Here is a 15,676-nt window from a genome sequence, read left to right as displayed (position 1 = left end):
TCCTGTTATTGTGCGACTTTGGTGTTTTAAACGGGTTTGTTCAGATTCACCAAAGTCACATATTAAGACAAGCAAACAAACATGGATGGAGACAGCGGCACACCAGCAGCTCGTGTGTTCTACGAGGTAAAATTACTGTTTTTGTCAATGGAGTCTGGTGGCTTTGACAAGAGCGTAAACAGGTACAAAAGCTTCAGTTCCCTGTCAGAAAGAGCTGTTTGACAGCAAGGTAAAGTGGTGAAAATATATTAAATATAGCGTACACTTAAACTGATAGCTGCACAACATTCATTACCTCCCATGTCAGACTCCTTCCTGCTTCTCCAAACTGGAGACATCTACTGCAGGTAGTACACTGCCTATGAACAAAGCACTTCAAAAAAATCTGAGCTATCCCTTTAAAGAATATCAGCTGAGTAGAGTATTTATTCCACCCTCCACACACGAGTGAAAGGGTTGCGCTTTAAGGCCGAATAATGCAGCTGCTTAATTAAAATGTGTGAAGAAATGTTGCCAAGTTCACGAGTCAACACACTTTAAAACAAAAGGGAAAATAAAAATAACAGTAATGCAAAAACAAAAAAGTCCCTGATGTTGTTGTGCTCATGTTGTACAAATTAAATCACTTGATATTTTTTTGGCAATCATGGACCTGATATAACTGCCACATCAGATGTGGCTTCCTTCACGTCTGTCGTACTCAGTCGAACGTGCACTGAAATACAAAATGAGAGACAAAGTGGATGCTGTTGAAGTTTGTTTGTGGTCGAACGTACAGATTTCAAATGGTTTTCCTTTAATGAAAGAGACTAATTTTGATGGCGGCCAATAAAGATGCAATTTTGAATATGAATTTCATCACAGTTTGATCATAAACCTGTCTGTTGAATCCATTTGTATGAACAAAGTGGAACATATGTGTGGACCGAACGGATTGTGGTCTGGTACAAACACCGGCCCGCCATCTGGGGAGGTTATGTGGGAGTTGTTGCTATGGATACGCTGGTGTATCGCCATGTGCTGCTATTATGAGCCTCCATCGAAAGTGCCTCACAAGACAAACTCCCATTCATTCATATTCAGAATTACAGGAACAGTAATACTTTGATTCTCATTTAAACCTTCGAGAGTAAAAATTTAGTGTTACATCATCAAATAATGACATGACTGTTTTTTTTTCATTGGTTTGTTACTTTGATCAATAAACGTAATGTCAACTCTTCTGATTTGTTCTTTTGTCATTATTACGTATTATCAGTGGTGTTATGTTACAGGATGTCAGACCCTGGGTTAGTGAGGTGACATTTTTAGTTTGTATGATTTCTTTTGATTTATAACTAAAATTTTATGCATAAAGAGAGATGCTCTTTTGATGTTTGATTTAAATCTAAGTAATGAACATATCTCATGAAAAACTACAGTTTCTGTTCATTTATCTATGTTATTATTTAAAGAAACAGGTACATTTAATTGATGAAAAATTGCTTAAGTATCAATAAATGTCTTAAAAATACAGTAATCAATAAATATGGAAATTTAATATATAACTACAGGAAAAACATTTGAAATTACATAATTATAGGTGTTTTTTTTTCATTTTATTTAATGTATTTATTTAATGATGTCTTGTTTATCAAGTTTTATGTATTTTATATAAATAAATATTTTTTCTTGATTGTTAATTATTGAATATTTAATAATTATTAAAAAATAATTATAAATATTTATTTAATTATTCATATCAATATCAAATATATTTATTCCCGTTTTTACTTGTGCATTTATTTATTCATTTATTGATACTTAAAGGTTAACTTTGGTATTTTTTTCAACCTGGACTCTTATCTTTTTCCATGTTTTGTATTTAATTGACTTTAATTGAGCACTATGACTGGCAGCTGCAAAACAGGCTGCAATTAAACCATTCAGGGTATGCTCATTGTCGAAGTGCTTATTTTTGCCACTGTCAGGCTCAGGCTGTTAATAGAAGCGTCGGAAGACAGTACTGAAAGGATCCATACAGAGTAAATCCACCAGACTCCATTTAAAAAAACAGTCATTTTGATGTGTATAGAAACAGTTTGCTTTCACACCTTACTGAGTGAATTAAGGGTTTATTTAAACCGAACCCGAGTTGGTGATTGCTGCAACAGTGGAAAGACAAACCAAGATGGCTTTTGTTATTTTTATTTTGTGTCTGTTGACTTTGAATGAAGCGTGTTTTATGATGATAAAATTACTGTTAATTTAAATGGAGTCTGGTGGGTTTGGCAATGGCAATTTCGGGGCTGTTTCTGGTTTAACAAAAAGGATCTTGATCTTTAACAAAAAGGTCTATCGCTACCCAGAGCTCATGACCATAGGTGAGGGTTGGGACGTAGATGGACCAGTAAATCGGGGCTCAGGTTACGTAACTGATTTTAGCTGTTAATGATTGCTCTTTGGTCATTTTTATTTTTGTTGATTGTGTTTGAAGTGCAGCAGTGTGTCTGGTGTCAAAGCAGTTTTATTACATCAAATTAAGTGATTTATGATGCCCAAGTGACACCGCCTCTATGAATAAAGTTTAATTATATCTTTAAATGAACTGACTCATCAAAAAAAAGACACAACCCCGCTGTCTTGGCTTGCTTCATGTTTTATGGCTCAGACATTAAGCCCCAAGGTCCAATCATGAAACAGGTAGAAACACATTGTACATACATACATACTGCAGATTATTCAGGACACTTGATAATAACTACATACGTAAAGTGTCAGAAGAGCTTTGATAATGTGCAATTTCTAAAGTGCATCTCAACGTGATTTCACAGACATCTACAAACTGTGCGCACAGTCTTAAGCTTAACGAGGACACGTGGACGTCAGGCAGCAAAAGCAACAGAAGTTTTGCTGAGAAAAGCTTCTAATCAAACATGACTTTATGATATATGATATATATACCAGGAGGCCGTTACATCATCAAGTACATAGAGTTAGTCTTTTGGTAAACCTCAGAACTTCCCTTTAATATAACATTCACTCACAGTCATCTAACCTATCACACAATAATCAAGTATTGTTTTGTTTTTTAGAAAGAAATGTCACAATTACAAAAGGTCCTAAATATGTTTGAGCACCTTGAATCACCAACAATATAAACTCCTTCACCAATGTAACAACTTAGATCAGTCGCTCTTATAGGCGCAGGCATAACTATCACCGGCTGCAAATAGCTGCAAAGAAAAAATAAATTAAAAAAGTTCACACTGGATCATCGGAGCTCAGTAAACAAATCAAAGAGCAGATACAGCATACATTACACATAACATTTTATATTATGGATCCGTAATTTTGTGATAATAATCTTGCAAGTTTCCTGAAAAGAACAGCTTAGTTTGTCATTTGGGACTAACCAACAGTTTTGACTTTTTAGGTCACGGTCCTGGTTAAAGCTGAAATAACTGGTTGATTAGTTGATTAGCTGATCAACACAAAATAATTCAGCAACTATTTAGATAATCAATTCATCATGTAAGTCATTTTTTAAAGGCCCAGTGTGTAGGATTTAGTAGCATCTAGCCACAAGATTGCAGAACTAGAGCCAGTGTTTGGTTTGTCCATTCTGGGCTACTGAAGAATCAACATGACGAACTCCGAGGACCCTCTCCCTATGTAGATATCCATCTATCCATTTTCATCCGCTTATACGGGGCAGGGTCGCAGGGGCAGCAGGCTGAGCAAAGCACCCCAGACGTCCCTCTCCCCAGCAACACTTTCCAGCCCCTCCTGGGGGACCCCAAGGCGTTCCCAGGCCAGATGAGGTATGTACGCAGCGTGTTCTAGGTCTACCCCAGGGCCTCCTACCAGTGGGACGTACCCAGAACACCTTCAATGGGAGGCACCCAGGAGGCATCCTGATCAGATGCCCGAACCACCTCAACTGACCTCTTTCGACGCACAGGAGCAGCGGCTCTACTCCGAGCTCCCTCCAGATGTCCGAGCTCCTTACCCTATCTCTGAGCCCAGCCACCCCACGGAGGAAACTCATTTCGGCTGCTTGTATCCACGATCTCATTCTTTCGGTCACTACCCAGAGCTCATGACCATAGGTGAGGGTTGGGATGTTCACTATCACTACTCTCATTCATATTTTAAGAAGATAAAAATTATATTCAGCTGCAAAATAAGCCAGAAAAGCTTGACGTTACAAAGCAAGTTCAGAGAGTAGTTGCTATTGGAGACGATACACCGTCTCGTCAAGTCACATTGGTGTAAACTGGCAGGTTTTCAGAACCTAGCAAACTGGGGCATTGCAGGTAGTTTCAAGTGTCTCGCCTCATCGTCAATCTTTGGTCTAAAGCGGAAAGCAGTTTGATTTCTTTTGAGAAAGAAAATTACTTGGAAACTTGATCTTCCATATACAAACATTGAATTGTCGTATAACTGTATATAACTTCTGATTGTTTCGCTCAGTGGTTCCTACCTGGTGGGTTGCAGGTCCATTCTGAATGGACCGCAAGTGACTCACCAATATGTCAAGTTTGTGAAAAACATACTTTATTGTGAAGTCCAGTGAATTTCCAGCACAGAGCTTTTATTTTGAAGTGCCATTCCTGCTGTAGAGTGGGTGAATAACTGAAAGCTTAACAGAGACAGCAGACTAGCCCGACAACATGGCCAAGCGCAAGTATGATGCTGAATGTATTAAACCGTGTGGACCTTGAACTAATGACTAAGGAGAAACCTGAATCCTGAGGCTTGACCAGTTGGGAACCGATGGTTTAGCTGACCCACTGTGCACTGACTTCAAGACTTTAGGGTTAGGGGTAACCTAAAAGTCTTTTGGTTACACCTGGGAGGGAACTTGTTTCGGTAGAACATTTGCAGGGTGGGGAGGCGAGCGCTGCTGTTTTTAGCTCAGAGGTTGTTTCATGTCTTGTGTCTCAGGTTTGGCGGGACTAGTTTCACATAGCGTCAGGGACTTTGGAAACTGTAGCACGCAGATAGTGGAAGGGGAGAATTCCATCTGAAACAGGCGGCCAATGGCAGGCTCATAATCACAGTCCACACCCTGTGAGCTGAACTACCATTCTCTCTGTTATTAGCACCAAATTACATCTTTACATATTTTCCAGGAAACTTTCTGTGAAACTTACATCTTTCTAGGAAACTATAGGACCCATAAAATAAAGTGTTACCGATAAAGGAAGACCCAGAAATGATTTCCTCAGGAGTTTGTTTGTGCAAAGTGAGGTAGAGTGATTGCACAGTAGAGACGGCGGCGTTAGGCACTGGTGTTTCTGTGCAAAATGAGCCTCATCTGAGACATAAGCTGGTGGTGTTTGGCCTTCTGGTTCCTGTATCACTCTCGTCTCTTAACCCCTTCCCAAGGCGATCACCATTTCTGGGCGGATAACATACAGTAAAGTGTAGAGTTAACGTCAAGTGCTGCTGTAAGAGTCTTTCCAAAGAGTCGCTCTTTAACTGGAAGACAATAATAAATCTTGAAGCATCTTTTTCTTTCTTTTTTTTGCGAGCTATTGATGCAAAATAGGCAGCATTTCACCAGCTGAAAGTCGCCCTCTGTTCTCAATCAGGTCCTCTTTGGTTTTCTGAATGCGTGAGAAGATTTCCCTAAAAAGTTCCTTATACTCCGGCTGGTGAAAGTCGTCTGTAAAGTCCCCCATGTCTGTGAGAGTAGGACAAGTGGCAGCGAGAGATGCAGTCTGGACCGACCTATGGGTCTGCCCATCCTGCTCCTCCTCCTGCTGCACCAGGTGGCAGCGCCGCAGCAGCTCATCGTACTTCACCTGCAAGGCACTGTACTGGGCGTCGACCTCATTTAGCAGCGAGATCCCACGATACTTCACCACCTCGGCCCGACGCACGCAGGAGCACTCGTGGTCATAGATCCTGTCGGGAGAGTCAGGCATATGTGTCGCCTTCATCAGCCGCTCGCTGTCCCAGCGCTTCAGGACCCAGGGGCTTTTCTCTGCAGCGCCATCATTCTCCTCCTCCGCGTTGAGGAACATGGAGTTGCGCAGCAGGCTGTGGATGACGTCCGGTCTGGTGGATCTCTGGGAGGAATCTGATTTCCAGAGCTGACGAAGCTCCTCCGCCTCGCGCTCCAGCTCTGCCACTCGGACCTGAAGCAGACAGAGAAAAGGAGGATGTCAGAGAGGACAAACACAAACTGAGAGCATCACTGACATGTTTCAGAAAGACCAAGAGTGAATCCCTGAGGCTTTTCCATGTCCACATACAACGTGCAAGGTACCCTGGGTGTGTTGGTTGTTGACGTTCTGCGACACCATGTCAAGTTCTGCCTGTTACGTGTATCGTCTTCTTTCAAAATACACTTCTGTTTTCACAGGAAATTTAACATTTACATACAGTCTCTTTCAAAATAAACGCACTATGTCGGTACAAAACCACAAAGTGGCTTTTTTTTCCCCTTGAACAACAACAACACGTGGTTAGGTTTAGGAAAAAAGAACAGGGTTTGGTTTCACTACACTTGTTCTTTGTGAATGTGTTCTGTGCAAACAAACTCACAGGTGAGAGATGTATCGGTCAGACATACCTGACAGCCCTCCATCCCTGCCAGCTGCTGCTCCAGCGCTGCATTTTCTCTGGCAAGCAGCTCGGCCTCTCGCTCTGACTGCTCCCTCCGAGCACGCTCATTGGCGAACTGAGTCTGGAGGTTGCGGAGGGATTGTCGAAGCGACGCCTGCTCCTCTTCGTGCCACGACATGTCGGAGGACTGGAGGCCATCTGAGGGTTCATCGTAGTCATACCTACACAGAAACACAGACAGTTAGAACTCTGTGCATTTAAGGATGCGTTTCCTGAATTGGATTTTTCTTATTATTCGATACAATGAATGTTGTTAGAATCTGTTGTCATGCAGACTGTCAATCCATTAAAGGAGTAGTTCAACATTTTGAGGAATACATTTATTCTCCTTTTTTTTTGACGGATAGATTGGGAGATTGATATCGCTCTCATTTCTGTATAGTAAACATGAAGCTCGAGCTAGCAGACAACTAGCTTAGCTTAGCATAAAGACTGGAAACAGGTGGAAACAGCTAGCCTGCCTCTGTCCCATGGTAACCACCTACCAGCTTTAAAACCCATAAATCATCAGGTTATATCCTGTTTTCTAATGTATTAAGTGTAAACAGGACAAGCTGTGTTTGTCTACAGTTGTGACGACAGTTGTTTCATACATTTCCAGATTAATTCCCAAAGCTTTTCAGGACTTCTACATTTTCATTAATTTTTCATACATCCCCAGTTACTCAAAAAACGGTTTCTACTGCTACTAAAGACCATGTGACAGACAAAATCTCCAGAACAGGTGAGCAAGTGGACCTTGAGTGTATGTAGCTGTGTCAACTGTTCCTATATGGCCTTTATAATTACCATGCAGGCTGATAATTTATCTTCTCTTTCATAACTGACTGTGAGCATTTTATCTTTTGCTTATCTGCCAAAACAAAGTGAAAGGTGACAGGAAGTGCACCGTGGAGAGATGATGACGACATCTACCAAAGGTCATGAGCCACAGTATCTGAGCTGACTTTGTGTGACATTTAAAATAGGCAGAATTGTTCCAGTCTTGTTAAATGTCTGGCACATGGCGTTGGGGATTTAAAGTAGTGCCAAGGGCCTGTTTATACACTTCCGTATATTTCTGAAAACGAGATTTTCAAAAACGGCTTCCAAAGTGAAAGTTTTTAAAAATATATGTATCAACGTATCGCCACCTACTGCCCTGGCATGCTAATTGCAGCAAAATTCTGCCGTTTTTTGGCGTTTTTGTGTAAACAGGGATATCGTTTTCACAACTGACTGTGTAAACCCAGAATTTTTTTGTACGGGATAAATAAAAATCGGTATCCGTGTAAACAAGGCCTAAGGCTCAATGGTTGCAACCATGTACGCACATGCCACGCCCAGTGGTGCAGCAGTAGTTGATGAGGTGGGTGTACTACTAGGTAGATGGGCAGGTTACCGAGGAGGAAGTGGGCTTACTCTCAGTTACAATGGGTTTTCAGCTGATAAGTGGTAGGGGTGGGAATCTCCAGAGGATCCACGATACGATATTATTTTGATATGCTGAGTATTGCGATAAAATATATTGAGATTTATTACCTTTTTTCAACTGTAAATTCTGTCCCCATGATGTCAACATAACATAATTTTTAATAGTACAGTTCCTCTACAATGTCCTTCCACTGTCTCGGACATGGAGGGTCATGTTTCAGCCAGTTCCTATTAATGGTCTTTTTGCATGCAAGTGTCTTTTGGTCTGTGATCACGTTTTGATTCTAGTGGACAAAAAAAGCAAGAGCTAAAGAGGTGGGTACAACCCGTATAACTGTGTATAGCTTCCACGACACCACTAGTCACACAAACCCAAAGATTCTCACACACACAAACACTTGACCTCCATGCCAAATTTCAGCCTCCTAGGGCAAAAACTGTGGCTGCCAAAGGGAGGAGACATTCTTGTGACCCAATGTACAGAGTGAGCTATAGAGCTTCTGGTCCCAGCATTTTTTTTTTTTCTAAAAAAAAAAAAAAAAAAAAAAAAAAAAAAGTTAAAATCAATCAAAATCATTTTTTATACATACCCTATACTCTACTTTATTTATCTTGGATATCTGTTTTAAACTGTGTACATTTTCCCATGTATGCTCGGTGTATACAGTATTTTTGATAAGATAAACCAAACCAATACACAGCTGAAAACAGATAAAATAACAGTAGATAAGGCCAAGAAAAAAAACGCTAAGCAAGGAATTAAGTACTTCTCAGCAGAACAGAGAAGATTAGAAATCAGCTGAAGAAACAATTTCAGCCTACAGAGATATCGAGACATGTTCAGTTCCTCCGGCTCAGACTTTGACCTCTTTTTTTCCAACCTCATGCACCACAGTTCACACCTGTCTTATGTTTCGCTGTAGTGTTTATCACTGAGATTTCCGTCCATCTGACCTGGATAATTTGAGGGAGCAGTCCTGACAGGATTACACGGCAACCTCCGGGGCTAAAAACTGAAGCCAAGGCGGAAGTGCCAAAAACTGCAGTTCTTTGAACGGCCACTTGAGGCTGGTTCCAGACGGCACTCACTCCCCATAGACCCCAATGTTTAAACGCCCAACTTTACAGCAGCAATGAACATGTTTACAGCCTGGGGAAAAAAAATGTTTTGGTCTCTGTAGCTAATTTGAACATTCATGAAAACTGTACAGTGGGTGAAATTTTATGTAATTCACCCGTTTAGATAGACAGTGATCAAAAAACAGAGGGGGCATATCATGTAACAGCAAAGATTTAATAATACAGAATATAATCCAACTTCCTCAAGACAGGATCTTATGAAGCTCAAAAGTCCATTAAGTTCATCAGGCCTGTCATCGACTTGGAGAATTAGAGCAGCTTGTTCCACTGATAGCAAGTCCATAAAGTCCTTACACCAGCTCTCCGCACTGAAACTATTCCATTTACTTTCTTTCCAATTCATTAAGAGGACCAGCTTAGCTGATAAGAAGGCCAGTGTTATAATACTATGTACAACTTCTGGTTATGTAATGGTCATTCTTGCCAAATGTGCATATTAAGGCAGTACAGGAGGAGGTGCACATTAATAATCCTCCACGACTGTAACATGCTCATGTTTAACCCAAACAATGTGTCATGTGACTGCAGTTGGTTCAGATCCAGGTTGGAACACGTTCTCACCACAAACGCACTGCACCAGAGTTCAGTTGTAACTGGACCGAGACCACCTCTTCAACAAGGTCTCCGTGTGGTTGTTTTGCTGTGTTCACACCTGCCCAAACAAACAGCACTTAGGGGGCAAACGAACTTGAGTTTGACTGAACCAAACCAAACCAAACCAAACAGGGCAGGTGTGAAAGCACCCTAAGTCAGATCGACTAGTCTAGTCCAAATACGGTCAATTCTGGCTCCAAGATAATCCAAGATGGCGACAACCAAAATGCCAAACTCGGGGCTTCACAACAGGAGACCACCAACAAATGAGTGACGTCACAGTTGCTACGTCCATTACTTTACACAGTCTGTGGACTAAACTGAGGCAGTGGATGAGCCTGTGACATCAGCACAGTCCAGGCCAAGAGGAAGTGACCACAGCTTGAGATATTCAGAGTAAGACTCACTGTGAGGGAGACATGGCCGACTGCCAGTGCATAGGATTAGCACACACAGAGCAGAGCTAAAGCCAGGAGGACTCAGCGGAGGATTTGCTGCTTTCCTTCTTGAAGCTTACAAAGAGCTTCTGGATCGGTGACAAGGCATTTAAGAGCTTTTTCCCCACCAGGTTAAGGAATAAGTTAATGACAAAAGTTTTTTTGGGTTGAGTCCTCTCAGCTCTCATCCCATCAAAATACACCAAGACACACTTTGAGGTGAATAATTAAACATTAAGCATGTTTATGAGACTGCTAACAGCAGTTATGTAATTAGCAGTTATGTGGACGTAGCTTCGTAGCTTCTGGGCGAAGATATGAGAGGAGTATCCATCTTTGTATCTTTACATGTGTTTTTTTTTATGGTGTGTGCTTTTCATTTCCTCTGGACTTTTATTGTAAGGCAGCAATACTTGTGCCGCTCCTAAGTCGAAGACAAATTTCCCTACAGGGACAATAAAGTATATCGTATGGTAACGTATTGCATTGCGTCGCATTGTATCATACCGTATCGTATCTAACTCTCATCCAAAAAGAGAATTGGTGTATTTCTCCCAAGAATTCCTTTAAATTGCTAGTTTTCGCTTACAAAAGCCAATTTTTTTCAATTTACACTTGCCTAGCAACTGATCAGTAGTAAACTCTTATTTTTTTTTTTCAATTAATTTAAATTCTTAATTAAGTTAAATATATAAAACATTTTAAAAAAAATAGTGAAAAGAGTCCATCAAAAGTTCTATGAGCCCACTGTGTCGTCTTCCTTGTTTGGTCTGACCAACCCCAAAATATGAAATCTATGATGTTATAAAATGGAGGAAAGCAGCAGTCTGTAATCGACTGAGCACCGACACAGTATTGGAATATCCTCACCTGAGTGTGTTTTGCAGCTCTTTCAGGCAGGACACACTCTGAGTGCTGCGAGGTGGCCACTTCTCTCTGTGCGGAGGCTTCGGAGGGGGAGAGGGACTCAGCTTCATCTCCTCCACCTGATGTTGCAGCTCCTCCACCTGCGTCTGCAGCAGCTCCACCGTCTCTGTCAGCCTGAACAGAGAAAACACAGCTTCGTTAGGTAACTCATGAGGGACATTTTAGTCTCAAAGACTTGGAAAGATGTTTCTTACTGCTTTTCTAGAACAGATACAACTCCTGTCTCACCCCTGGATCTTCTGCTGGGCCGTCCTGTTGTCCAGAACTAGTTTGTGGTTGCTGTGCTCCAGTTCTCGAGCCGACACGTCCAGCTGCTCGTACACTTTAGCGTGCTGGTCATTGACCTGCCGGAGGAGGTCCACCTGCTTCGTTAGGTACTGGAGGAGAGACGACAGAGGGACGGGAATGAGGACATGAGTTTAAGTGGATGCTCTGTTTCTATTGAGACCTAACTTTGTGTCAGACAGCCTGTTCTGACTGGGAAGCCATTAACAGCTTCAGTTCCCAATCTATGTTTTCGTCAAAGCCACAAGACTCATTTTCTCACAGTCATTTTGGCTCACCAAACACAGGAGCTGCTGGTCTACTGCTGCATCAATCAGTTAGTCAGTTTGTGTTATTGTGTGACTTTGGTGAATGCGAACTAACCCTCTGAAATGCCAAAGTTACACAATAACACAAACAAAACTACTGCCCGAGGCAGTGGTAGACCAGCATCTCCAGTGTAGCCCTGTGCCCCCCTGCTAGCATGAGGCGGTACCTGCAGCCCAATCAGGCTGCACATGTAGTCCAGCTCAACCAGGATGGCACATCCGTATGTGCAGCCACAAGATGGTTTGCTGTCTCAAGAACATGGAGGAGATACCAGGACACCAGCTGTTACACGAGGAGAGCTGGACAGGGCCGTAGAACAACATCAACCCAGCAGCAGGACCGGTATCTGCTCCTTTGTGTGAGGAGGAACAGGAGGAGCTCTGCCAGAGCCTTACAAAATGACCTCCAGCAGGCTACTGGTGTGCATGTTTCTGACCACACCGTCAGAAACAGACTCCATGAGGGTGGCATGAGGGCCTGACGTCCTCGAGTGGGACCTGTGCTCACAGCCCAGCACCGTGCAGCTCGATTGGCATTCACCAGAGAACACCAGAATTGGCAGGTCTGCCATTGGCGCCCCGTTCTCTTCACAGATGAGAGCAGCTTTACACCGAGCACATGTGACAGGCGTGAAAGAGTCTGGAGACGCTGTGGTGAACGTTATGCTGCCTGTAACATAATCCACCATGTCACAGCCAGCGGTACCGTGACTGCTGTAGGTACCGGGATGAAATCCTGAGAGCGATTGTCATACTTTACGCTGGTGCAGTGGGCCTTAGGTTCCTCCTGGTGCAGTGGGCCTTAGGTTCCTCCTGGTGCAGTGGGCCCTGGGTTCCTCTTGGTGCAGTGGGCCCTGAGTTCTTCCTGGTGCAACGGGCCCTGGGTTCCTCCTGGTGCAGCACGCCCTGGGTTCCTCCTGGTGCGGGACAATGCCCGGCCTCATGTGTCCAGAGTGTTTCAGCAGCTCCTGGATGATGAAGGCATTGATGCCATTGACCGGCCCTCTCGTTCCCCTGACCTAAATGCAATGGAGCACCTATGGAACGTTATGTAACGGTGCATCAGATACCACCAAGTACAGACTGTCCCTGATGCTCTGATCTAAGTCTGGGAGGAGATCCCCCTTAACACCATCATGAGTATGCCCAGATGTTGTTGGGAGTGCATACAGGCCTCAGTGGGTTGATGATTTTGGTTTCCATTGACCATTGTTATGTCATTTAATTCCCAACAAATTATATAATGTACATTAGTAAAGACTTTCAACTTGAAAAAGCGCAGCCTTAAAGAAATGTAATGAGAAACTCTGACGTTTGTGTTTCCCATTCACACTTGAACGTCTCTAAACCACTGGCTCCTTTAAGTGACAGTTTCCTTAAGAACAGGTTATCTTATCGGCCTGCGAGGACACTTTGAACCTTTCGTCATCTAATCTGCCTGCTGAAAATCAACAGACAGAAAAAACACTGAACATCAACTTGACAGAGACAACAGACCTGCTGTCAGCATGAGTTAAACATCTAACTACACGGACACACAAACTGTCAAAACGTCAACGAATAAACGTTAATGTGTGTCCAGTATGTTATAGTTTAACGGGTTGATTCTACTTTTAAGGATTTTTTTATGGCTTTATTAATAGATGCCTTTCATTCCCGTAAAGACTGGCGGTAATTAAAGAGACAGATAATGAATTGCAGCACAGGTCATGATCTGAAATCAGACCTGTGACGTCACAAGTATCCAGTCTTAAGAGATTAACTCTGAGTGTCAGCAGAGACGTGTAGGGAGAGATTTAATGCCAAGACGGACCTTACTCAATGAAATTAAAACTGGACCTGAAGTCTGGGAGAACCTGAGCTTTTGCTTTGGTCTCTCTAAACCAAAATAAACCTGTGATGTTACAATTAAATACAGCAGAGGAGATTAAATCAGTGCTTCATGACCACTTCCCCCATCTTATTCACAGTATACTCTGCTTCCTAGATAAAGGTAAGACATGGAGACAGACATTGCTTTACCTCGATCTCCTGCAGTTGCTCCTGGTTGGTGGAGTACATCTGCTGCAGCCCTTGCTCCAGCTCCCTGTTTCGCTCCAGAAGACTCTTCCCCAGCTCGGCAGCCAGCTGCAGGTCTGCAGCAGAGACGGAGTGAGGAACCATCAGTGCTTTGGGTGCTCATAGTTTCGTCTCACTGATGGAGATATGACGACTTTGCTGAACAAGCAGCTTTGTGAGGTTTTGTTGTGGGTTGGCCGGAGTCCAGTAACCCACTTTTTAAAATATGTGCCACAAGGGTTAGCCCCTGTCCTGAGCTGGATATTCAAGATCTTAAAAATGAAGGACTGCTGGGTTTCTTATTATGTATTAACTGACCCGACAGACCACACGCTTCAGTGTGAAAGCATGAAGGAGGTGAATGAAGTCTTCATTTTAGACAGACCTTTTGTTTTTTTCACTTTGCCGCATATCTGAGTGTCCTGCTGACTCCTGTCTTTTCCTGCAGCCTGTCTAGGTGCCTCATTTCCACTAACACAGCTTATAGACTACACAAAACACCCTAAATTGAAATATTAAATATTATAGGGTCAGAAAATCACATAGAAATCCCCACAAATGTAACATCCTGTGCACCTGCAGGGTTTAATAGTGCTATAGTACTGTGGTACAAATTTTAAACAGCTTTAATATCCATATTTAAGTTATCTGAGTGTGACTAATATAAAAAGATAAATGTGGTTCAGAGACAAAGACTGAGAGGAAACTGTACCATGCTCAAGGTCTTGCTTGTCGTACCACGGTTCCTCCTCCTTGATCTCAAATTCTTGCTCCACGATCATGTCTGTCAGCATCTTCACGGTTTAAAGAGTCAGTCACACAGTCTGAGGATTATTTTTAATCATGACACAATGCTGATGAACGGTTCAGTCCGCGTCCCTCCCGGCGCTGTCTGCACGCCTGCAACCGGCACCGGTGTGTGCTCATCTCCACACAGACACACGGACAGACGGAGGGACAGACGGCTCACCGCTGACGACACTCTGCCGGCTGCGTGAGAGGGTGTGTTTCCGGTTTTGAATTTCAAAATACAAGCAGCTGATGGGACAAACAAATGTCTAGAAATTTGCATAATTCTGGATAAATGCATGACATAAAGCATAAATACCTGCTGCTGTTATTTATCATTATTCTACAGTTTAAGGTCCGTGTCTGTGTCCTTGAGGGCTTTCTGCCAGAAAGACATCCATTAGTTAAGGTTATGAAAAAAAATGGTTTGGGTTAAAATAAATTTCAGAAAGAGGTTTCTTGGAGAAGCCTACAAGGAAAACTTGTAAAAACAAAAAAGGATTATCATTATTATTTGTAGTGGTAGTAGTATTAATTATTTATTTTTTGTTTGATTTTATTGAACAAATTGCACATGTCACACATTAATTTTGTTTTATTTTTATTCAATTTTAATTTTATTGAACAAATTGCACTCATTTATTTTGACAGTAACAATAACCATGGTGCAAAAAAACAAGCCTGGGGGGTTTAGGTTGAATAAACTATATACAATGGCCATATACAATCAGCACACAACTCATAGGTGGAAAATAAGTGTCCCTATTTTTTATCCAGTCCAAAGTCCAAAGATTTACAATGAAACATTATTATTATTATTATTATTATTATTACTGGTAGTAGTAGTAGGCCATTAGTATTTTTTTTTTGGTTTTGTTTTAATTTTATTGAACAAATTGCACCTGTCACTCATTTTATTTTGACAGTAACAATAACCATGGTGAAAAAACCCAGCTAGGGGGTTTAGGTTGAATTAAAAATAAATAAATAAAGAGGAAGTAAAAACTAAAGGCACACTGAAAGCACATCTGTAACAGTACATACTTTTTGAATTACATTTACATACAATCAGCACGCAACTCATAGGTGGAAAATAAGTGTCTCTCT

General features: G+C 42.0%; 1 protein-coding gene across 1 annotated transcript; it reads right to left on the bottom strand.

Annotated features, from left to right (window-relative positions):
• Window positions 1-5,496: 5,496 nt before the first annotated feature.
• On the bottom strand, window positions 5,497-14,714 carry LOC117246833 (cerebellar degeneration-related protein 2-like). The gene is made up of 6 exons (XM_033610816.2): window positions 14,493-14,714; window positions 13,745-13,857; window positions 11,358-11,506; window positions 11,073-11,243; window positions 6,566-6,779; window positions 5,497-6,128 (listed from the first exon to the last, which is right to left on the bottom strand). The coding sequence occupies exons 1-6, from the start codon at window positions 14,572-14,574 to the stop codon at window positions 5,520-5,522; spliced, it is 1,338 nt and encodes a 445-aa protein (XP_033466707.1). The 5' UTR covers window positions 14,575-14,714; the 3' UTR covers window positions 5,497-5,519.
• Window positions 14,715-15,676: the final 962 nt, after the last annotated feature.

The sequence above is a fragment of the Epinephelus lanceolatus genome, chromosome 21 (assembly GCF_041903045.1).
Source record: "Epinephelus lanceolatus isolate andai-2023 chromosome 21, ASM4190304v1, whole genome shotgun sequence".
Taxonomy (NCBI): Eukaryota; Metazoa; Chordata; class Actinopteri; order Perciformes; family Serranidae; genus Epinephelus; species Epinephelus lanceolatus.
This window is presented reverse-complemented; position numbering and strand designations above follow the sequence as displayed.